This window comes from Gossypium raimondii, chromosome 7, assembly GCF_025698545.1.
Source record: "Gossypium raimondii isolate GPD5lz chromosome 7, ASM2569854v1, whole genome shotgun sequence".
Classification (NCBI taxonomy): Eukaryota; Viridiplantae; Streptophyta; class Magnoliopsida; order Malvales; family Malvaceae; genus Gossypium; species Gossypium raimondii.
This window is the reverse complement of record NC_068571.1, coordinates 5,176,059-5,199,182: the sequence shown is the minus strand read 5'-3', so window position 1 is coordinate 5,199,182 and position 23,124 is coordinate 5,176,059. Positions and strand designations below refer to the sequence as shown.

At 31.8% G+C, this 23,124-nt stretch overlaps 3 protein-coding genes across 5 annotated transcripts; 2 read left to right on the top strand and 1 right to left on the bottom strand.

The window, feature by feature from the left end:
* Nucleotides 1-689: 689 nt before the first annotated feature.
* LOC105804478 (dolichol-phosphate mannose synthase subunit 3) lies at nt 690-2,835 on the top strand. Of its 2 annotated transcripts, none has more exons than XM_012637118.2 (4): nt 690-839; nt 1,801-1,933; nt 2,025-2,132; nt 2,422-2,835. In XM_012637118.2, exons 2-4 carry the CDS (start codon nt 1,832-1,834, stop codon nt 2,479-2,481), a joined length of 270 nt encoding a protein of 89 aa, XP_012492572.1. In that variant the 5' UTR covers nt 690-839; nt 1,801-1,831; the 3' UTR covers nt 2,482-2,835. The 2 variants fall into 2 exon arrangements, with proteins under 2 accessions (XP_012492572.1, XP_012492585.1); XM_012637131.2 differs by having other exon boundaries at nt 1,798-1,933.
* Nucleotides 2,836-8,541: 5,706 nt separating this feature from the next.
* On the top strand, nt 8,542-12,445 carry LOC105804498 (uncharacterized). The gene is made up of 2 exons (XM_012637141.2): nt 8,542-9,160; nt 10,866-12,445. Exons 1-2 carry the CDS (start codon nt 8,901-8,903, stop codon nt 12,262-12,264), a joined length of 1,659 nt encoding a protein of 552 aa, XP_012492595.1. The 5' UTR covers nt 8,542-8,900; the 3' UTR covers nt 12,265-12,445.
* Nucleotides 12,446-12,845: 400 nt separating this feature from the next.
* LOC105804512 (uncharacterized) lies at nt 12,846-16,176 on the bottom strand. Of its 2 annotated transcripts, none has more exons than XM_012637168.2 (6): nt 16,003-16,176; nt 15,038-15,331; nt 14,873-14,927; nt 13,831-13,946; nt 13,385-13,617; nt 12,846-13,083 (listed from the first exon to the last, which is right to left on the bottom strand). In XM_012637168.2, exons 2-5 carry the CDS (start codon nt 15,266-15,268, stop codon nt 13,405-13,407), a joined length of 615 nt encoding a protein of 204 aa, XP_012492622.1. In that variant the 5' UTR covers nt 15,269-15,331; nt 16,003-16,176; the 3' UTR covers nt 12,846-13,083; nt 13,385-13,404. The 2 variants fall into 2 exon arrangements, with proteins under 2 accessions (XP_012492622.1, XP_012492614.1); XM_012637160.2 differs by having other exon boundaries at nt 15,038-15,320.
* Nucleotides 16,177-23,124: the final 6,948 nt, after the last annotated feature.

The window sequence follows — 23,124 nt, the reverse complement described above, 5'->3', positions numbered from 1 at the left end:
CAAGAATTATAGCTTGTTGTTGATCAGGTTATTTATGAAATTTATTTTAATGTTACGTTAATCATTTCTCTCGTCATAATCCGTTTATGTAGGTTATCTTGGCATAATAATTTAGTAGTTTATTGCTATTTTAGCATCTTCTAATTTCTCTCTTTAAGAAAAAACTGTGAAGAAGTATTATATTTAAAAAAAATTCTGATATTTCACATTTTCTAAACATTTTTTTACAATTTTAATATTTTTAAAAATTAATGATTTTCACAATTTTTAATATTTTAAATAGTTTTATTTTTTTCAAATTTTATAAGTTTTTTTACATTTTTATAATGATATTATTAATTTCAACTTTTTTTACATTTATCTTATTTTTAATTTATATATATATTTTATAATTTATATGTTTTTTCTAGATTATATATATTTTCACGAATTTTATATATATATATATATATATTTATTTTTAATGTTTACATTTGATAAAAATACTTATTTTTATAAAAATATGCCACATGGCGCTATGTGATTGGTAATCAGTTTTTTAAACTTCAACTTTAGATGTCAAATTGGACAAAAAAGTTAAAAGTACCAAAATGAAAAAACAGGTATACTTTAGTGGGCAAATCGTAAATTAAGCGTTCTTTATTTGACAAAAGCCCAACTTTGTTCATTTGCCTTCTTCAAAATCTGGAAGCAGCCCAATTGACCCAAGTTTCGTGGCTGAACATACGAGGTAACCAGACCAGTCGAAACCACCCCTCTCTCTCTCTCTCTGCCTTTTGTTCTTGCTTTCCTGTTTGATTTTCTTCGGCTGCCGTCCCGTCTTGACTCTTCCCCTCAAGGTATATATATATATTATTTCTTCACTCGATTTACTCGTTATTTTATCTGATTGTTCAATTCCTTGCGGATAAAAGGAATCTTAAATTGAAACTGCGAAGTGATTTTTTTGATTGGGACAATTTTCGCTAGGCTTTCAGTTCATCTGATGCGAAAATCAGATTTTGACTTTGAAATTAACGAAGGATTTTTCAATTAGGTATTCTATCTAATGAAAGTTTATAGTTGGTGATCTGTTTGAGTTCCTTTTTCTTTTCTTCTCTTTTGTCTGTGTTTATTTTTTTCATCAATTGAATTGTTTTTAGGCGTTTAGCTAAGTAACTTATATCTGAGAAATGGCTGATTCCTTAACTTATTTTTTGGACAAGGGCTTTGAGTTCCTTGATCTTGGAATAATAATTAGCATATAATATCAGCACCATCTCTTTCAATGGCAATAAAACTTCATTTGTTTTTCTTTATATGTCTGTGTTTCTAGTTTTCCTGGATTTGCCATGTCAAACAGTTTTTTTTTTTTTTTTTGTGTGTGTGTGTATGTATGTGTTCTCTTCAGCTTTGAAGGATGGACCAAATAATTGTACAAAGGGACAATCTAAACTCTAGTACTGCTGATTTTTGGTTGGTAGTAGTATATAACTTACCATTTCCAATGCATTGTATGAATGTCAGTAGGGCACTTGTTAGCACAATCTGTTAAAGATTTCAGTAAGACCTTCTTTGTTTATTTCTTAAGCATGTTAGTTGTTGCTTCTGTACTAGTGTTTTTCGTTTTTTTTCCCTACTGATAGTGAAGAGTTGACAAATGGATTGTTGTTTCTGTTTATATCTAGAATCCCTTTCTTGGTGATTTTTTTCTACTTCATTTTGCAGTTTAAGATTCTCATTGCTATTACATTTCGTTTTTCAGCTATACGCCATTTTCCTTATTTGTTTAAAGATTTAAGTTGTTTGATATAAAAGCAGGACTTCTGAGCTAATTAGCATTGCCAATCCGATGAAGCATGTTTTAAAGCTTTTCTCTCTGTTGGTGGTCATCTCTGCACTTTGGATTGGCCTTTTGCAGGCATCCGTAATACCACAAAGCCATACTTGGTTGGTGAGTTTCTTTCTTTGCTTTGATGTTCTGTTATTCATGTCCAATTATTCCAATGCATTGTCACTAAATGTCGCGCTATAAAAATTTTCAGCTGCCAATCTATTTTATTGTGTCACTTGGATGCTATGGCTTATTAATGGTTGGAGTTGGACTAATGCGATTCCCTACTTGCCCTCAAGAAGCATTGCTGCTGCAGAAGGTATTTTATTTCTCTCTCTCTCTCCCCTTTTTCTCATGTACGTTTTAAATTGTTCATTAGTATAAGCATTGAAATCATATATGACTAATTAGTGATGAATCTCTTCCCCTTTTCCTTTCCTTTTGTTTTTCCACCATGTGCTTAAGCAGTGCGGTAATATCTACTGTGGTTGGGACATGAGTTTTCTTCTTAACATCTTTTGAAAAGTTTGAACAAGTTCGATTGTGACACTCATTATAATTTACTGGTCTGATTTGTTTTTTCGACTCCATATGCTGTATGTTTATAGGACATTGCTGAAGCCAAGGATTTTCTGAAACAAAAGGGGGTTGATGTTGGTTCCGATTGATGGTTGCTCCATAACATCTCTTCGTGGACCCTAGTGAGAACAAATTTCTGCAAGCTTTACCAATGGACCTGTCTTGGAGAGAAAAAGGTACAGATTGGGAACTAACTTCCAAGTCCGGAAAACTTTCATAGAAGAATCATATTGCCTTTGTGTCTAACATTGAGGAGTACTTTTGGTAAAAGAATTGAGTTACCAATTTTTTCAGCTCTCATAGATTGTCTGCATACGACATTTTTTTTACCATACTTGTTGATTAAAATTTTCCCTCACTATAACACATTGAAAGTCTGGAACAAAGCTTCAGTGTCCATCATACTTCGGCATATATCTTATTTCAAGGGTTTAGTTTCATGATCTCAGAAGTGCTTAATGTCTCAATGGATTGGGGTTTTGGGTCTTCATCAGTGTTGTCTTTATGATTACGGGTTACACTAGATTTCAGGTACAAAAATGGTGGGATTAAAGCAGTGAATTTGTAGAGGCACTGAACTTTAAGTTACATTTTGATACATTGATAACTTCATTTTCTCTTGAACTCATATTTGTTGATTTAGAAACCGAAACCCATCTTGAAGTACCAACTTCGATAGTCTGCTTTTCCTCACAAATTTCTAACTTCTCGTTTCACCATCAAGAATATCCTTCCTCGTCAACTAGCCACTAGTGTAGCGACAAATGACTTGGAATGCTTAAGTTCTTATTAAGTCTCGGGTTCAAACCTAGACAACCCCTTCGCTATCCATGATAAGAGAAGGAATATCCTTCCTCATTGTTTATTTTATTACAATCTTTGTTTTGGTTCTTTGACCCTCAATGCTCAAAGAAATGATTTGATTTTAGCCATTTCCTTGCCCATCATGAGGTGGAAAATTTCTTGCTTTGAGGTGCATAAGTTTTGAACAAAGGTCATTGTCTTTAGTTGCAAGTCAAAATTTCAAGGTTTTTATGGCCCATTTCCATGTTACTTGCCATTGGCTTTGTTGAATTTGTGATGAATCCCATTTGTTTATGGGGGAAAAAAAAAAGGAAAATAAATTGTTTTCATGGTTTATTTTTCTTAATGCATAAATATTAAAAAATGGATATTCAAACATCTTTGTTCTTTGGTACAGCAATTGTATATAAACCCCAACATATTTCCATGCAATTATTACATATCACATGTTTTGTTCCACTGACAGCTTATTCGTGCCTGAGAAAATAATATATATATATATATAAATAAGAAAGGAAAATCTCTTTCATGGTACATGTTCTTTCATGTGCTTAATAAAATAGAATTAAATATCTTCAGCAAGCCGATCGATTCCGTGAAGATATTTCATTTTTCTGGCAACAAAGTAATCATACTCATAGCTACCATTTTCTCTTTAGAATTTATACATTCATGAGGCATTCATATAATAAAAATTTGAAATATTTCATATATTTGTTTTATTTTTACATTAACATTTAAGCGGAATGTTACTTTAGTGAAATAATATTTATTTAAAATAAAAATATTCATAACATTAAAACTGATATTAATGTCGTACAAAAAAATTAAATTTTAAAAACATTTTATGTTGAGGAATAAATAACATAATATTACTAAGATTATTTAAATGTTAAACTAGATTCGGTTTCTTTATATATATAAATAATTAAATTTATGTTTATAATTTTTTTAAAATATATAAACAGATAATGAAATATTTTAGTAATAAATTATAAGAAATATCATTAAAAGTTAAAATTAATATTATGAAAATTTATATGCAATATCATTAAAAATTACCATATATTATCACAATATATATATATCAAGTAGCAAGACAATAGGTTATTCATGTCAATTGAATATACAGATTACCATGCGTTAACTTTTATTTTACTTTTACTGTTACTAACTAATATAAAACTTTTTAATGACGAGTATTGAATATATTAAGCATATATCAATAACTATATTTTTTTCACTTGCTACTCATAAATGTGTTTATTTAATTTGTAATTTTGACCAAACTGCTTTATAATAAATATGTATACTTGTATGTCTATACTTATACTTATTGACTATTTTAATCTCTTTTTTTAAATATTAGTATACTTCATAAATTTGCATTCTAAGAATGTACACTTTAAAAGTGAAATAAATATTGTCGATTAGTTTTAAATTGATTGGTATTGACATTGTTGTTAGTGCAGGAGGACGTGAGTTTTAGTGCGTTGAAGTGCGTTATCTTCCTATTTAAAGATTGGGGAAGGACTAAGTATTATAAAAAAAACCCAGATATGATAAAAAACTATAATGAGATTAATATTAAAAAAATGTAATAAATATTAATTCATTTTATTAACGATGGAGTGCCGAACCAAAAGAAAGAAAGAAAAGATTAATAATGATGCCATTTTTGAAGATAAAATTTATATAGTCTAAGAATTACTTCACCATGTCGAAGTATTTGATAAAAATAAAAGAAAATTTGGTTGAATTACAATGTTCAAATGAATGTTATACTGATAAATAATGATTATATATATATATATATATCTTATGCATGTCTGTTTTACAATCCATATTCTGGATTTGCAGTTGTCCCTCTCAACAATATTGTTTTCAAGATTCAAACATATTTGCTCTATTTAGGAGTGCAATGTGCCTTAAAAATTAATGTACCCATATTCATGGAACACGATTCACTTTCAAGATGCCTTGGTGGTGAAATGGTAGACATGCGAGACTCAAAATCTCGTGCTAAAGAGCGTGGAGGTTTGAGTCCTCTTCAAGGCATAATATTGAGAATGCTCATTGAATTGGAATAAGTTCTGCAGTGGATCATGGGATCTTGGTGATCTTCTCTACCTAATGAATGGGGAGTCCACTTTGAAATCGTTCGCCCTGCACCAACCCTCGAGTATATGCTTCAACAGGAATCACGCACACAAGGGTAGATTGATACAATATAAACCTCTGGTAAAATGCCCCCTCCCCCATCGGTAATCCAGCGGATAAAGTACATTACATAGTCCATTTTAGGAATTGTTGACTTACCCATTCCATGACTTTGGCCCTAGGATCCTCTAATATTTTTTTGTTAAAAAGCAACATATATTTAAAGTTTTGTTTATCTAATTGATTAAATCTTTAGAATTTAATGGATAATAAAATTATAGAAAATTTATTTTATAAAACTGAAAAATTCATAATTTTTATAAAATTATAATATGGAAAAGATATTTTAAAAATATCTAAAATTTTAAGAAAAGAGCAAACTGAATAAAAGAAAAAATGAAAAAGTTGAAAATATTGGTGGAGATTAAGTTCTAATTACCATTAGCATCTTTTATTATGATAATTAAAAGTTAGTATTATTAGATAAAAAAGTCCAAATTGCAATTTTATTATTCCTATCTATATATATTAGATAAAAATAAAAAGCGAGATACCGTCACTTGACGCAAATATAAAATATGTACTGTTATATTAAATTTATATATATATATATGGTTTTAAACACAATAAATAAACACGAAAATAATATAATAAATTGGATAAAATATAGGTAAACTACCAAAATAATCACTTTTATTTACCTCAAGTTACATTTTAGTCACTTATGTTTGAAATATTACGTTGTAGTCACTTACATTATCATGTTGTAACATTTTAGTCACTGAGCAATTTCATTTTTTTCTTTTATATTCTTTTAAGTTTCTTTCTTTCTTTCTTTTCCATTCTCTTCTGCTTCTCCCTCTGTTTTCCTCCCTTCTCCATTTCTTTTAACGTAGTTTTTCTATATTTTTCATTTGTTAAAACTAGTCCACAAGCTCGCCTCACTCGAAAAAAATAAAAGTATAGAGATTAGTTTTAACAAATAGAAAACATAGAAAAACTAGGTTAAAAGAAATGGAGAATGGACGAAAATAGAGAGAGAAGCAGAAGAGAATGGAAAATAAAGAAGAAAAAAGAAAGTTAAAAGAACATAGAAGAAAAAAAATTAAATTGCTCAAAACGAAAAAATATGGGGATTGATTGTATAAATTAACCTAAAATTTTTGTTTGAAATGATGATTTAACATGCCATGTCAACTTACCGTTACACCATTAACGACAATTAACGGCTCAGCGATTAAAATGTTACAACGTGATAACGTAAGTGACTAAAACGTAACATTTCAAACATAAGTGACTAAAATGTAACTTAAGGTAAACAAAAGTCACTATTTTAATAGTTTACCCTACAATATATTTGAATATGATGAAACCATAAAATTAATGTAAAAGAATATGAGAGTGAACAAATGCGCGGATGCACTAGTACGGTTAAAGAGTAATTTTCAATCTAGTTCTCTATCGAATGGTTTTTCTTTTTCTATTTTATTTAATGTTTGTAGCACTTACTTTTAGGGTTGTTGAAACGAATAACCGAATTGAATTAGCATTAATTAATTTAATCGACCTGTATAATCTTTTAACTGTCAATCAAATTAAAATTTTTTCAAGAAACATTAATCGAACCGAAATATTTATATGTTTTTGTCTTTTGGTTAAAACAAGTATAAAACATATAAAAAATACATTGATAATGTTTATTTGTCTTGAAAGTTAACAGATTTAACTGAAAATTTAAGTCTTGAAACACTATATAATTATTAAGTTTGGTTAATTCGGTTAATTATCCTATTTCGAACTGAATTAATCGATAATTGAAATTTCAAAAAACCATTAATCGACCTCTGATCGAACTAAGTTCGACCATCGACGGATTAACCAAATTAGATTGATTCGGTCAATCAATTCAGTTTTAACCGAAATTTAAACATCCTTAACTCATTCTTGTAGCTTAGAGCTTTTATTATTAACTAATAAATAATGATGTATTATGTATCGAACTTAACTCGTTTGAAGTGATTTGAATTTAAATCCCTTTTCGGCAAAAAAAAATGTGAAATTAAATGAGCCTTTCAACTCTTTTTAAAAAAAATCTATTTTAAATTTAACATTGAGTTATATAAATCAATAAATATATATTAGATTTTGTCACACCTATAATGTGGGTGAAAACGTATGAAACAAAAATTTTAAAAATAACATAATAAGAAAAAATTGTTTTGGTTGAAATGGTAAAATTAAAAGATATATCACAATGTTTCGGGTTCAAGCTTAATTATGTACAAATTTTTTATGAAAAGACAAAATTATCCTCAAAATAATATCTATCGTTTAGTAAAAGTGAGGGGCATTTAGTAAATTCATTATTGAATCGATTAAAGGTGACACCAACCTATTAAAATACTTAAATATTGTAATAATATTTTGAAATCACAAGGCATGTCGTGATAGTTGCTTACCACATCCCTTAATCAAACAGATTCGATTCTACTTATAAGAATGGATCATATTCTGTCACTGATTTTTTTTCGTTCGAGAAAAATTAAAAATATTCAAATAAAATGTTTTTCTCGTTAAATTTTGTTAAATTTATGAAACAACTTACAATTAGAAATAGGAAGCAAACATCAATTTCCTTTACAATTCCCCCCCAAAGAAAAACAAAACAAAGAAACTAGTAATAAAATGAATTGTCCGAAAAAGACTGAATGGTCCCCTAGCAAGCAGCTGTCATTTGCATGATCTTAATTGTCTTTTTCATATTTTTTTCTTTGGAAAAATTACACTAGCGATCACTCAATTTTAGTTAAAATAACATTTCAGTCACTAAATTTTCGAAAATGACAACTCAGTGACTAAACTTTACGAAAATTCAAGGTTTAAGTTGTAACAATAAATTGTTTAGGATTGTAAGTTTAGTGATCGAGTTATCAGTTTTGAAAGTTTAATGACTGAAATATTATTTTAACCAAAGTTAAGTGACTATCGCTGTAATTTTCCCTTTTCTTTTTTATCATTGCAACATAAACCTTGAATCGTAGCTTTGTTACGGCGACATTTGTCTCTACATATTTGATTTAAGTAATAACAAATTAGCCTGTGATTAAAATTGATAATAATAATGTTTAAGCTTTAAACACAAGTCATTAATATTTAAGTAAAATATTAAGCTCGAATTTTGTGAACCATCGGCGTTAATGCAAAAACTTACAGCACAAGTCAAATAATTCAACATTCCGGCTCTCCATTTTCCTTCAAATTTTCATTTTCTTTAGCCCGACAGTAGAGAGATTCCAGCTAAAAGAAGAGAGCCCCCTTTTCCCTTTACTCATTTCACGACCATCTCGTCTCTCCCTTCACTTCCTCCCGCTCTATTTTTATCTTTTATTTTATGTTTCTCAGTGAAGCATACTTTCAAACAGTTTACATTCTTCAATAGTTTCAATGTCACTCATTCTAGATCCAGCCCTTTGATAAAAAAGAAGAAGAACCCAAATCCAATTTCTCTGGACTCGTGAGAATTTAAAACACGAACAAAAGAAAAATGGGTGGTTTGAGGGAGTCATGGTGTTTTTGCAAAGGAGTAAGCAAGACGGAAAGAATGAAGGGCACCATTTTCTCAAGTAAAGCTCCGGCAATGGCCAGAATCACTGGCGCCGCCGCTGATGGAATCTCTGTTACCGGATTCCTCATCCACCGGAATCTTCTCTTAACTACTCACGTTAACCTCCCTTCCGTAGCTGCTGCTGAGAGCTCCGAGATCCGGCTCCAAAACGGCGTTGCTGCCACTCTCGTACCTCAAAGGTATGTTTTTTTGGTTTATAATAAGGGAAAAAACGAGGGATTATAATGCCATTTACTTTATGTTGCTATGAATTACTATTATGGAAATGGTATTGAATTATGATAAATTGATTAAAGGAACTTGGGTCAAGATTGATAGCTCTAGAATTGGTAGAATTCTCAACTTTGAGATTTGATTGAGGAAATTAATTTGGCTTTACCTTTTCTGCTTATATTTCATGACATGTCAAAACTTCTTAGTTGTAAAGTTTACATTATTAAAAGAACATTCTTTGTTGATCTTTGTTATCATTTTCAAGCTTTTTCTTTATTTATTTCTTTCTTTTTTTGACATTTCACCGTCATAACTTTACTTTGATTCTCTTCACAGTGCTATTTATGCTTCATTTCACCTAGTAGTTAAATTTTTAGCTCTTTAAAGTGTCATAATACTTCACCTTAACTAGAAGATATGCAGCCTAGGCTTCATTATTGGATTTTGATGGATTAGTATAAGGTGCTGATGGTTTTGTTTAATTTATTTAATTTTGAAATTTTTATCCCTGTGGGTACAAATGTGCGATAACTCTTGAGTATCTCGATCCCACAACGTGGGTATGGGGTGAACGCCCTTGGCCAATAGACAATGGGGTTTCAATGCTGTAGCGCATCTGCGTCATTAGGTGTCACTCCCAAGCTAGTCCGAAAGCCTTACTCTTTCTTTTCCATATGTGTCACACATGACACGACATTATCCTTTGATTTGTTCACCTATATGTTAGATAATATATAAAAAGGTATTACAAGTATTCAGTGATAACATGTTTTTCTACAGAGGAAATATAAATGGATGTGTATATATGTATATATAGTCATCTGTGCGTCTTGATACTGTGATCAATAACATACTTTTAACTAGCATTTTCATTGTCTCAATGCAGTGGTGATGTTTCTTAATTTATCAATCCTATCTAAAATGGAAGTTTATTTATTTTTTGATAAATAAAATGGAAGTTTATTGATTATGGTCTGTGGGACTATTCTCTCCTTTGACTTTTAACACGTACTGATGAAACAATAATCTTGGATTGGGTGTAGTATTGATAATTTCTATCTCTTGATTATAGAATTATTAGTTTTATTTCTTAGATTGTACGTAGTTGTTTTTGGTGCTTGCTCTAATGGTACTTTTTGGAAAACTTATATGATAATTTGGATTTCTTCTACATAGTTACTTCCTTTAGGGGTTTTGACCCTTTTGTATGGATTGGAGCGGGAAGTTCTCTTTCTATCTCTAAACCTAACCATTGATGCACCTGGACATTTTAATATTTCCTTCGCATATGGTGTCTTGCCTTTGAACTCCATGTTTCGATATTGAAGGCAAGTTCTTTCCCTTTGGAAGTCATCGGGTAGTGGTGACTATAGGTGATATGCTCATTAGTTCACTCAGTTGCAGAGACGTTGGAAACTCTTTAAAATTGATTAGAAATTGGAAAGATAGTCTAATGCCTTCGGTCTAATTGGCTTGTCCTAGTTAAGTTGATGTTATGATTGTTCTCTAGGCTGACCCGTTTTGTGGTTTAAGAGTTTCATGATTGAGATTCCTCTTGTAATTTACTGATTTTATGTATGGTCTAAGGACAAGGTGGCAGAACTCCTGAAATATTTCTTTCTTTTATTTAGCATGCTTCGAGTTTAATTCCCGTCTTTAATCTGGTTGCAGGTTTTTCATTACCAGTTCTGTTTTAGATCTAACAATAGTGGGCTTAGATGCCGTGGATGGAGAATCAAATACCCAGGGGCACCAACCTCATTACTTGAAGACGTGTTCTAAACCGAATTTATATCTAGGAAGTGCCGTTTACCTTCTAGGTTACACCGAGAAACAAGAAGTGACAGTAGGTGAAGGAAAGGTGGTGATTGCCACGGACAATCTCATAAAACTGTCAACCGACGGAATAACATGGAACCCTGGCTCAGCCGGATTTGATTCACATGGGAACCTTGCATTCATGATCTGTGATCCTATGAAGCTAGCTACCTCTCCTAATACCAAGTCATCTGGGACTTCTTCTTCATCCTCATCGTCATGGAAGAAAGATACACCTATGCAGTTCGGTATTCCCATACCCGTCATTTGCGATTGGTTAAACCAACATTGGGAAGGAAGTCTTGATGAAGTTACCAAACCCAAGCTACCAATTATTAGATTGATGTCTTCAGGCCAGAAGAGTGAGCATTCTTCTGCATCCTTTACAATGCGCCAGGTTTTCAAGTCAACAGGAGACGATAATGACATAACACCATCTTCATCAAATGTAATCACGAAAACTAGGGATCAACCAGGACCCAGCTCTTCTGCTGCAGTGAACACTATTGAAGAAGAGACGCCATGTTCTGATCCACATGCTGCGCATGTGCAAGGAATTCCAACTCCTGAAATATATGAATCCCCAAAGCTGACATCAGTCCCTCTTAGGAAGAAAGAGACCACCCCAGTCCAGCTTTTGAATATAAATTTTCCTCCGAGGGTTGTGAAAACTGCTATCGTTTTGGAGCCTGCCAAACAACAGCTTCTGAATTCAGATGAGAATGCTTTGAAGGAGCTTCCACCAGAAAGCCCATTGATTGAAGAAGATCAAATCAAGAATAGAGTACAGATAAGTCCTAGTGAGGATGCTGATGTTGCCTCGATGGCATCTGTAAATGGGGCTCAGAGTGAGGTCCAGTCTAGTTCATCTCCAGTTGAACAACGTCTGGAGATGTATCATGGGTACAGCAGTGAGGGGGAGACCATGTACTCTGCCGAAACTGCTGAGAGTCGAAACTACACAAGTCCTAGAGAAGGGAAGTTACAGCAAGTGGGAAGGAGCCAGAGCTGTGTGGGTTACACAAGATGGGGAGCAGTTCAAAGAAATCCAGTGGCTCGCAGGGCATTGCTAGAAAAGCAGAGGAGCTTTATACATGGAAAGAAGACTTACTCACAAGGGGCAACTTCTCAAAGAAGTAACGACTACTTCAGCCCAACAGTTTCCTCAATCATGAAGAAAAGAAACAACCCAGAGCAGCCACCAAGCAAACCACGCCAAAGCATCGTTCATTCATCCCCAAGATGGCATTGATGAGTATGATACGGAAATGAGGCCACCAAGCTAACAACAAATATATAGATGTTTACACTCCTCTATAAAAGAAAATGCCTTTTATTATTTGCATATAGTGCAAACTAATTTGTCATGACACTGTGCAGACTGATTCAAGATGAAAAAGAAAAGATTCAGCTACCGTACCATGTAGTTCTTATCATTGATCCAAGTAACCACATTGCTTATACAATTGCATTTTCAGGGTAAGTAGCTTTGACAACTATTTTAAGCATAAATAGAGACTGCATTATCCCTGCAGTTATTGCCTCATAAATCAATGATAAGTTGGATGGGTTATGCGGTTATAGGATTCATTATAGAACTTCATTGAGTGTAAATTAGGGGGATCGATCTCTAGTTAAGTGAATTTGGACTTGAATGTTCCACCTTTCCCTTATATCCATCTCCAGGATTTCAAATGGTCAAAGCAGGTCTCTTTAAGTAGCATCCTTACAATTTGAAGTCCTGTTGTTAAACCTGGAGTAGTTTCATGTCATGTTAGATTATAATTAAGGATTAGGGCTTAGGGGTAAAAACCAAAAAGGCCTGCTGAGGTATCTAATCAAAAAAATTATCCACTCAAATATACTATAAAACTACACATGTCAAGTTCCAATATTCAGAAAAGGATTTGCTTAACCCGTGCCTCTAGGCATTAATCAAGCTGTTTTTTAATCTTTTTTTGGTTAGGCCATGTGCAAATTAAGCACTAGTAAACATTCCCTTGAAGAAATTGTTCCATTGACATGCAAACTCCATTGATTCTGCTTCTTTTCAAGGCAGTTTGTACTGTCCCTGAAATAAAACAACAATCATATAATCAGAACATAATTTAAAAGAACAAATAATAGCATTCACAAAGCTGCCGTATATCAACAGAATACAAGGAATACCATCAAGGTCCATACCACTACAGTGAGTCAAATACTTTAGGAAAATAGCAGAGCAACATATCAGACATTGATTTGGAAACAACCCTCATTCAAGAAAATACAGCATCCAATTCCAAGCACATGAGAAAGAACAAAAATGCACATATTTCTTGTACAAACAACATTAAGTTTAAAAACCTACGATTATGTAATAGTGAACTTACAGTTTGAGCAGAGCTCATATTTAACAGGCAGATGGAAGGAAGACCCTAAATAGTTCCTTCACAGTGACTTTTTTCCTGCAAGTTGGGCATTTTCTCTGGACAGCTATTGCAGCTTTAATGCATGCCTTGCAGAATATGTGTCCACACCTTGTCGACATCTCCTCGGTTAATGGACCCATACAAATTGGACAATTGAAGGTTGGAGGTGGTTGCGGCTTTAGAATTTCCTTGACCTTCCAATAGAATAGTTAATGAGACTTAAAACATTCATAGATATAACAAAACACAGAGATGCACCTGCGTGAAAACACTGTATGGACAAAATAACAAGAGATGTCCAATCACAATGTCTTAGATCTGATGACCAGCCAAACATGTCTTTCCCGAAAAATATTTTAAATTACATCTTCTGAATTTGACTAATGAACTAATGCAAGAGCTCTTACAGTAAATTGCGGCGTGCTTTCCAAATTAATGTAATGATCACAATTGATAACTGTTTGGCTTGGAGGAGGTCTTCTATGTTTGTTCTGATTATTATTAGTTGACCTAGTCAGCCATCCTGGAAGGAAAGAGATGTGAGATACACCAACTTCAGACAAAGAGTAATCTAGGGTTTGAAAGATAAATGAAGTAAACAAAGAACCACCATTTCCTAAACTGGTTGACCTGGGCAATCACATAAGTAGCATAAGATTGGACCAGACCCCAAGCAATAGCATCTACTTCAGTTAAGGTCATATTTGTTTTATTCTACTGCTTGAGCCATCGACTATCAGTAAACCCCGCTTTAGAAGCCCCGCATAAGGGCAAGCAGCTAGCTGCAAAAACCAGAAAAATGCGTATATCTACTATAGTCCCCTCAATAAACTAGTACAGACCACAGAGTTATCAACTACATCAGTAGACTGCAAGAGTTTAAAGCTCAGTGCTCACTAGTTCTTAGTACAAACCATCAGTTCCAAACAGAGGATGTCATAACACAAAATAAATTCAACAGCGCTTGAAGTTTATTTGCATTTTTTTAGTGCAATTCACAGAAGTACATAATTTTGATCCATCAGCTTCTTCTAATCACTTACACGGCAGATGATGTCACCTAGATTTTCACCTGGATTAAGTGTGTTTGGTTAATTGATTATTCTGTTTCTAATTTGTACCCTTCCGGAAATTCATTTGCAGAAAGTGCACACAGGTTCCTTTCCTACTCTTGTAAGTCATTTGATAACTAAACAATACAAAGTACCTGAACTAAGCCACGGATTGAAATTAACAGGACATATACCTCCATATTCTCAAGTTAACAAACAAGGGGCCTCAACAATGTAATTAACAAGGAATATTTTGACTTCATGCAGATAAATGGAATGAATTTACAAGGTGGTGCATCAAAATAAGCTTTGTTATGCAACAAGCATACAGCAATCTCGGTAGCACGACATAGAAAAGGAAATATTATAAATGTCTTTCGCTAATAAATAAAACTACCTGAATCTAGATCAACAACAGTCCTTCCACTGCTCCTCCTTGAGTTGTTTTTAGCCTGACATAAAATCTCAAGAAAATTAGTGACACTCGTGATTGAAATGAATCTACAAAACAGATAGCTGTAAAAGTGAAGAAAGACAAAAATTATTAACAAGAGAAGCATACCTCTGCAAATGCTGTAGCAGAACTTTCAGTTACATCATCATCAATAACTTCAACATCAATTGTAGCAGGTGATGCAGGATGTACGGGTTGGCAGGCCACTTCCTTGAGGCCAACCTGTTCTGAAGTACCCTCCTGTTCTATGATTTCACAGGGAGGAGCATTTAGATCCAGCACTACCTTCCTCCATTGATATCCTCTAAGAGAAGGACCCCTCGATTCAATAGTGTTCATGTCTGTTTATGGTTTTCTATGCACTACTTAAATATCACAGCCTCAGTAAAACCTAAAAGACAGCTAAAAAACAACTTTCTCAGATATGTTTCACCATATATATAAAATAAAATTTTCACTAAACACATAAATTCTTTTTCTCGGTTGTTTCACGAGAAAAATAACAATGGACGGTCTAAGAATCTTGCTAGCATTTACACATAAAGAGTTCAATCTGAATAATAACACCTCCAAAGTAAACAAAAGAAAAAAAACCAGAAAATGCACAGGCCGACACTTCATTCTTCAATTAAGAAAAAAAAATTTAAAAAGGGACTGAGATATTTTAGCCCCAAAAGAATCACAAACTTTGCTACCCTCAAAGTCTAAATAGCAACAAATGAGTTGAACTATTGATTGACATGTTTCCAGTTGAATTTTGTTTATTAAAAGAAATATGAAAAACTACAGGATATAATGAAAAAACACTTGACATGAAAACCATTATTCTAGAACGGGGATAAATCTAATCAAAATTCAAACTCGAACCACTGGCAAGAAAGAAAAAAAAAACAGCAACATTAAAAAACAGATAGAACACACATCAATCGAATAGGCAAAATGCAAGCTTTAAGAAACCCTAAAAACAATGGAGCATGAATCGATAGTAATTCCGATCCTTAAATCAAAGCTAATAGGAATAAGAAAACAAATTGATAAGAGAAAGAAAAAGAGTTGAGAGGTCAAAATCTTACCTTGAAATCCAGGGCGAAATACAATCGCTTTCAAAATTTTCCAGTCAACACAAAAAAAAATGAAAATCTCAGAAAACGAGTTAATCTCAGAAAGCTTCGGAAGGTCTCCCTGTTGAAGTTGTTAATCTCAAGTAAATTTGAGAGAAACCGCAACGCACGAATAGAGGTGACATCATGTTTGTATTCCAGGGATACACTACACAGTTAATTATTTAAATAAAAGGGTAAACTAGACGGTTAGTCACTCAACTTTCATAATTTTTCATTTTGGGTACCAAAAATAAAAAAATTCGCAAATTAAGCATTACCATTAACAACTGTTTTCATTTTAGTCACCCAACTTCAATAAGTTTTCATTTTGGTCACCTGTCGTTAATTCAATGTTATTGTGCACTCATTTTAGTTACCCAACTTTAATAAATTTTTATTTTGGTTTCTCATTTTATCTTTTTAAAAATTAATTTTATTATTATTTTTAAAATTAATTTTAGGCTATTCGTAAAAGAGAAAAACTTGAGATTTTATAGGAATTACTTGAGTTTTATATGGATTTTTTATCTTTTAATTTTCTTTATTTTTCCTTTTTCAAAATTAACTTTCAGAGTTTTATAGGAAAAATAATTTATTTTTAATTTTGTACTTTTTAGAATTAATTTTAGTTTTTCCAATAAAAGAGCAAATCTAGAGTTTTACATAAAATTACTTGGGGTTTTTTATATGGAAACACTATTTTATATTTTTAAAATTTATTAAAGTTGGATGACCAATTGTGTAGTTTACCTTAAATAAAAAATTATTTTTTGTGTCTATAAAAAATATAAATCAATTTTCAAAAGTAATAAAAAACTAAATATGGCAAAAATAATTATATAATAAATTTATAAAATATTAATAAAACCATAAAAATAAACTTGGATGAGATGGTGAGGAGGTAGGAGTAAAAAATAATAACGTTTTACGTTCAAATCCATTCATTTATATGTGTTTTATATAAAAAGAAAAAGGTTTGATCTCCAAGAAAAAAATGAGCTATGAGGGTGTTGGAGTTGACACTTCAATTACTTTCTAATGCTTAAGTGAGTGAAGGATTCAAAGTCATGGAGAGAATAATAATGTGTGCAAGATTGGTCAAGAAGATGGAGATAAGAGATGAATAATAACCCATGCCCCTATATTTGGCCTCCAAGCTTGCTTGTTATTGGTTGTTGGTATAAGGAGTGGTCTCATATTGTACCAAGTAGAGTTGGTAGTACTTAGACAAGTGAAAACTAGCCTATTTTGTCCTTATTCATATAATAGATTAACAACAATTTCCCCTCAGGTTTGAAGTTGGTTATTAATTGACTAGGTGAATGTAACACCTGATACGATCCGCCTCGGTGTTGATTCGAGTCGTATTTGAGTTGCCCAATCGTCGACGAGGAAGTTTCGTTCGGTTTCGAAAATGGATGAATTTTGGTTAAGTATGGAATTGTATGTTGGAATAAGTTCAAGGTGGCTAAAAGATAGATGGATTTTAGATGGAATAACTTTGGATGGGCTCGGTTTAACAAAGAAGTAGGATAGAAAAAGTAAGTGATGGAGATGAATAATAGAACTTAAACATCAAGAAAGATTCGATACTATAACGAGTATCGCCCTAAATCTTATATGGTTTAAGGTGACAGTTGGGAATAGGTTGATGGACCTCGACCCGTTACTTAGCAAAGTAGGAACCGAAGGTATATTTAGATGGATGAACGATACACCAGGGTTGGTGATAAGTTCAAAAACAAGTTCAGGATGACGCCACTAGCTCGCTAGATAAGTCACTTGAGACTCGTACGAAATTGTAGAGGAAGTTAACCTCACAGAAACAAAGTTTCATTAAACAAATTGGCAAAAGTTTTGCAAAAGTCCCTTTACAAAGGTCGATTTCATCTATTTATAATGCTAAAATAGGCTAGCCAAATGGTTACAAATATTCAACTTAATGTGCCATTTAAAAAACTAAAATAAAACTCAAGTCTTTTCACATTCTTGAGCCAAATAACTTCATTCTTGAATTCACTTCAATTCAGCTGAATGAATGACTTTAATTGCTTGAAAAATGACTCTTGAGGTAGCCATTGGCCAGCCGAATAGACACCAACTTATTAACCAACTCCTTAATGGTATCTGAATGCTTGAATTAATCTTTAAAATGGCAAAAATGGGCTGGTAGCTTAAAAGGTTGCTGCCAAAATTAAATAGATGATATAATGCTCCTTAAAACCTCCTTAAATGTAAACCTCTTTTGTAACAACCCTTTTACTTTGTAACCGAAAATGACTTGAACAGCCACTTTATTTAATTTGTAACAGCCTTGAATTGTAACGGTTATGACTTGAAAAGACTCCTGCAATAAACACATTAAAATGAGCTTATTAAACACATGTAAGCACTTATTAAACATAACACACATTAATACTTAAGTAAATGAACTAAAACATATGCATCAATTATTCCAGCAACTAGATAATTAAAGAAGCATAATTAAATGAACTTAACTCATGCATCAATAAATAATCCTAGTAACTAGATTAATTAAGAGCAACACTTATTAAATAAAGTTCAACAAAAACACTTATTAATTAAATTAAGATAAGTTGAATAAATATCCAGCAACTCATTTATTAAACTAAGATGCTTAAATGCATGATTTGAAATGCAAACTAAATGAACAAATGAGTTACTTAATGCAAGACTTAATTTAATGATGCAGACTTAAACTAACATGAGAGTTACATAATGCATGTCATTATTTATGATGCATACTTAACTAGCATGGAAGTTACATAATGCATAACTTTATTAAATGCAGAACACACAAAAACAAGTCTAAAATTAAAAATATGCAAACTTTTTAATTTAAATAAAACTATATTGAATTAAAAAAAAAGTCCTTAAAAACATTGGCCCAATAATCAATCAGGCCTAAGAGATGTTTCATCTTACACTTGGGCTCTTCAAGTTTAGGCAAATCCCGATGTCGTCGAGACAAATAATATAAACAGTTAAGTTTTAAATCTTCTAAAAACTATTATTTATTCAAATTCGGGTCATAAGTAGGCTTACGAAAGCTTTTATGAAACTCTAATAACAAATTAGAATGACATCAAAGAATGACAATTGCGACATTGAGAACAATAGCTTGATGTCGCGACTTCAATTGGGATAAGTGCGACCATGAAGACAATAACTCAATGTCACGACTTCAACAGGGGAACGTCGCGACATTACAGGTAGTTCCCTAAATTTTTGCATCTTTTTCCGCAACCCTACCATGTAACCATTCCATTTTATCCAAATGACCCAAAAATTCAACTTACTACATTGTAGGCATTAACAAAAATGCAAAATTGCCACCCTTGACATATCACCACCTAACAATACATGATCAGAATACTTATACATTTTCATTTACTTAGCAAGCAAGAAACAACTCAATCACAAGCATAACATGACCAATTAGGCAAGCAAACCAGTAACTCACTAGATGATTATATACACATATCACCAAACATATATGGTTATGTTCAAAATGTAAACATTTCCTATCTTATGTACCAAAATGACAATTTGAACCTAATGACCAACTTATACATTAGGTGCATGCCACTTGCTATAAACATAACAAAAACTATACAAACTTTACTAAGTCAAGAGTTGAATCCTAGATGTTGTCACACTCCTTGAGACCTCGAGATCTAACGGTACTTGTGTACGAAAATAAACAAAAATCATACACTGAGCAATAGAGCTCAATGGTGCTAACATGATTAAAACATTAATCACATAAAAGCAAGATATCAAATGCAACCAATATGTGATCCAACTATCAACTAAATCAAGTTTGCATTTATTTTCTCATGTGCATAATCTCATACTATGTCATTTAACAATTCATACATGAACATCTAATCCTTTATACCATTATATCTCTATTACATATAAGTCATAGCATATCATAAAATTCATTCTATTTTCTCATTACTATCTCAAATCTCTGATTTCTTTTACAACCTGAATCGGTCCTCAAGGCTTGTAATAACTAAGTCATATGATCTTTCACATAACGTTATTTGCTTACTTTAAACATTAGTATTCATGATACACATTTCATTGAGAAATGTGTCATATTGTAGTAAACATGTAACTATTTTATATATATTTGAACGATGAATAAATAAAGTTAATTTCACATTTCACTATTATGTCTTTTGTGTTTTTGTATTTCATGTTTTGCATGCGTAGCGAAATTGTGACAAGCAAATATTAGCTCATTGATTATTTAAGTTCAAATAAATGATAAGTGGCACTATAAGAACGTTTACATTGCGAGAAAGACAACTTACTTCAGTAGATAATTTAAACGAGTCTGTAATCCTGTAAAAGAATCAAAGTGAACATTTGATTCAAATACTTAGAAGGATTATTATGCCGTCTACAATTCCAATTGGGGAGATGGCTAGTTTTGGCTATTATAGCAGTTGACTCCATGGGTAGAGACATAGATGTACTCATTGAAATAATGATACATTGGACTGGACCCAAGTTGAATTAATTCTAAACTCGTTTGTGAATTAATTCACTTATGATGTTCATGGTGTGATTTACCTAAATATTGAGTTAGTCACAGACCATACGTATGTAACTCATGTGTTTTGATAAAAGTGGAGGTTTATGCTCTAAAGATGATCGAGCCCATAACCGGTATGTTGGGTATATGACTTGTGTATGACATGGTTTTACTAGCAACAATGGAATTCATAGCTCGATTAAAGAGTTAACGATATTTTCTCGTAGGCATTGTGTGGATTGATAAATATGAAACGTGGCCACGGGTTGCTCATTCTCGAACGAGCAATTTATCACAATCATTTGTTGACGGTGTAATACCCCCTCAAAAAAATTTACTACAGTAAAAAAGTAAGATAATATTCTTGATATAGTAAAATAAGAAAATAAAGTGGTAAAAATGATAATTTTTAGTTATGTCAACATTGAGAAGTATATTATGACATATTAATTCAAGAAAGGATTAAATCGCAAAAGTGAGAAAAGTTTTGTGGCCCAAGAGTAAATACTCAAAATTTAAGGGGTTAAAGTGTAAATATGAAAAACTTGAAGGACCAATAGAGAAAATATTTTAAGGGTAGAATAATCTAGAAACCAAGAAAAATGGATGAATTAGGACCAAATTGAAAAGGTGAAGAATTTTGAGGGACTAGATCGTAATTTTACCAAATTAAGTGATGACTCAAGGATGAAATTTTAAAAGAACATAAAGGGAAAAATGGTCAATTAGAAGAGAGAGAAATCTAGAAGGCAATGATGATGTTGGTGATATTTTAGATTAATTAATTAAATAAATATTAGTTTATTAATATTTTAATTTGATTTTTAAATGATATTTTATTATTTTATTATTAATTTATTTAGTATATATATATGTGGAAAGAAATATGAAAAGCAACCAACCCATCATCTTCCATGCATCCAACGTGAGGAGAAGAGAGGAAGAAGGAAAGTTTTGCTTTTTTTACAATTTGGTCATTCCTCCAAAAACTTACCATTTTCACCTAGATTTCCATATCCATCAAGAGAGAAAGATAACAAGGAGACTATGGGGAGGTAGAATATCAAGTTGGATTCAAGAAATTGAAGCTGGAGGAGAGATAAAATCAAGTTAAAGATTGAAATCAATAGGACAAGGTAAGAACATTGAGATTTCAATAGATTTTTAAGTTTGATATTATTGAAATAGCATGGAAAAGATGTTATAGTAGAGTTTTATTATATAAAGTCTTAAGTTCTTGATATATTAGTGAAGAGAAATAAGTGAAAGTGATGTGAAATATTATAGAGAAAGGGAATAAGGAAGTTATAAACTTAGTAATTAACATTTTGCACTAAAACAGTTTGGACAATGAAGTAGGTTAACTTTGAAAATCACCATAAATTGTGGAAATGAAATTAGAGGATGAAAAAATATTGAATTAAATCTCATTGAGCCTAGTTTCTCATAGAAGAAACGTTGTAAGTAATGGAATTTTAAATCATGAGATATAATAGATTTTGTAAGTCTTAAGTTCTTGATATATTAGTGAAGAGAAATAAGTGAAAGTGATGTGAAATATTATAGAGAAAGGGAATAAGGAAGTTATAAACTTAGTAATTAACATTTTGCACTAAAACAGTTTTGGACAATGAAGTAGGTTAACTTTGAAAAATCACCATAAATTGTGGAAATGAAATTAGAGGATGAAAAAATATTTAATTAAATCTTACTGAGCCTAGTTTCTCATAGAAGAAACGTTGTAAGTAATGGAATTTTAAATCATGAGATATAATAGATTTTGTGATATAAGGTCAGAATGACTTCGGGTTCCCCTGTTCTGAATTTGGAAAATCATAAAAAAATTGTACAAAATAATTATGGGTTATAATCTATGTGTTTAAAATCCTTAAAGAGTCTATTTTCAATATAAATAAACAGAGATATCATCCAAATTTTTTACAAGGAGATAATAAAGTTTTAGTGAAGAAGGGTCGGAACTGTCAGACAACAGAACAGAGGAAACTTTAAAGAATAAACTGTACTTATTGGCTAAACGAAAAATTCTGAACATTTTATGGTAAGAAGATATATGAGTCTAGTTTCAGATAAAATTAACGGGACTCAATTTGGAGTTCTGTATCTCAAGATATAAATAATTTAGTGACTATGACTCAAGTGGACAGCTTTGAATGAATATATAAATAAATGGTGAAATTATAGATAATGTTACATATAAGCATGTTATATACATTAAGGATGTGGAATGGAGAGGAGGAGGAGGAAAATATATGATTATTCAACTAGCATGAGTTTTCATTAAAATGACCAATTTACATGTTTTAGGTTTAGGGACTAAATTGAACAAATGTGAAACTTTAAGGGTAAATTTGTAAAAATGTCAAAAAGTGACCAAATTGTATGAAATGAATTGTTTTATTATTTAAATTAGTAAATTGAAAGAAATATTAATTTAGATCAAAATTGGGTGGAAATTGAGAAAATAGAAATTTTCCAAAATGTCCTTGAATTTTGCTATTTCG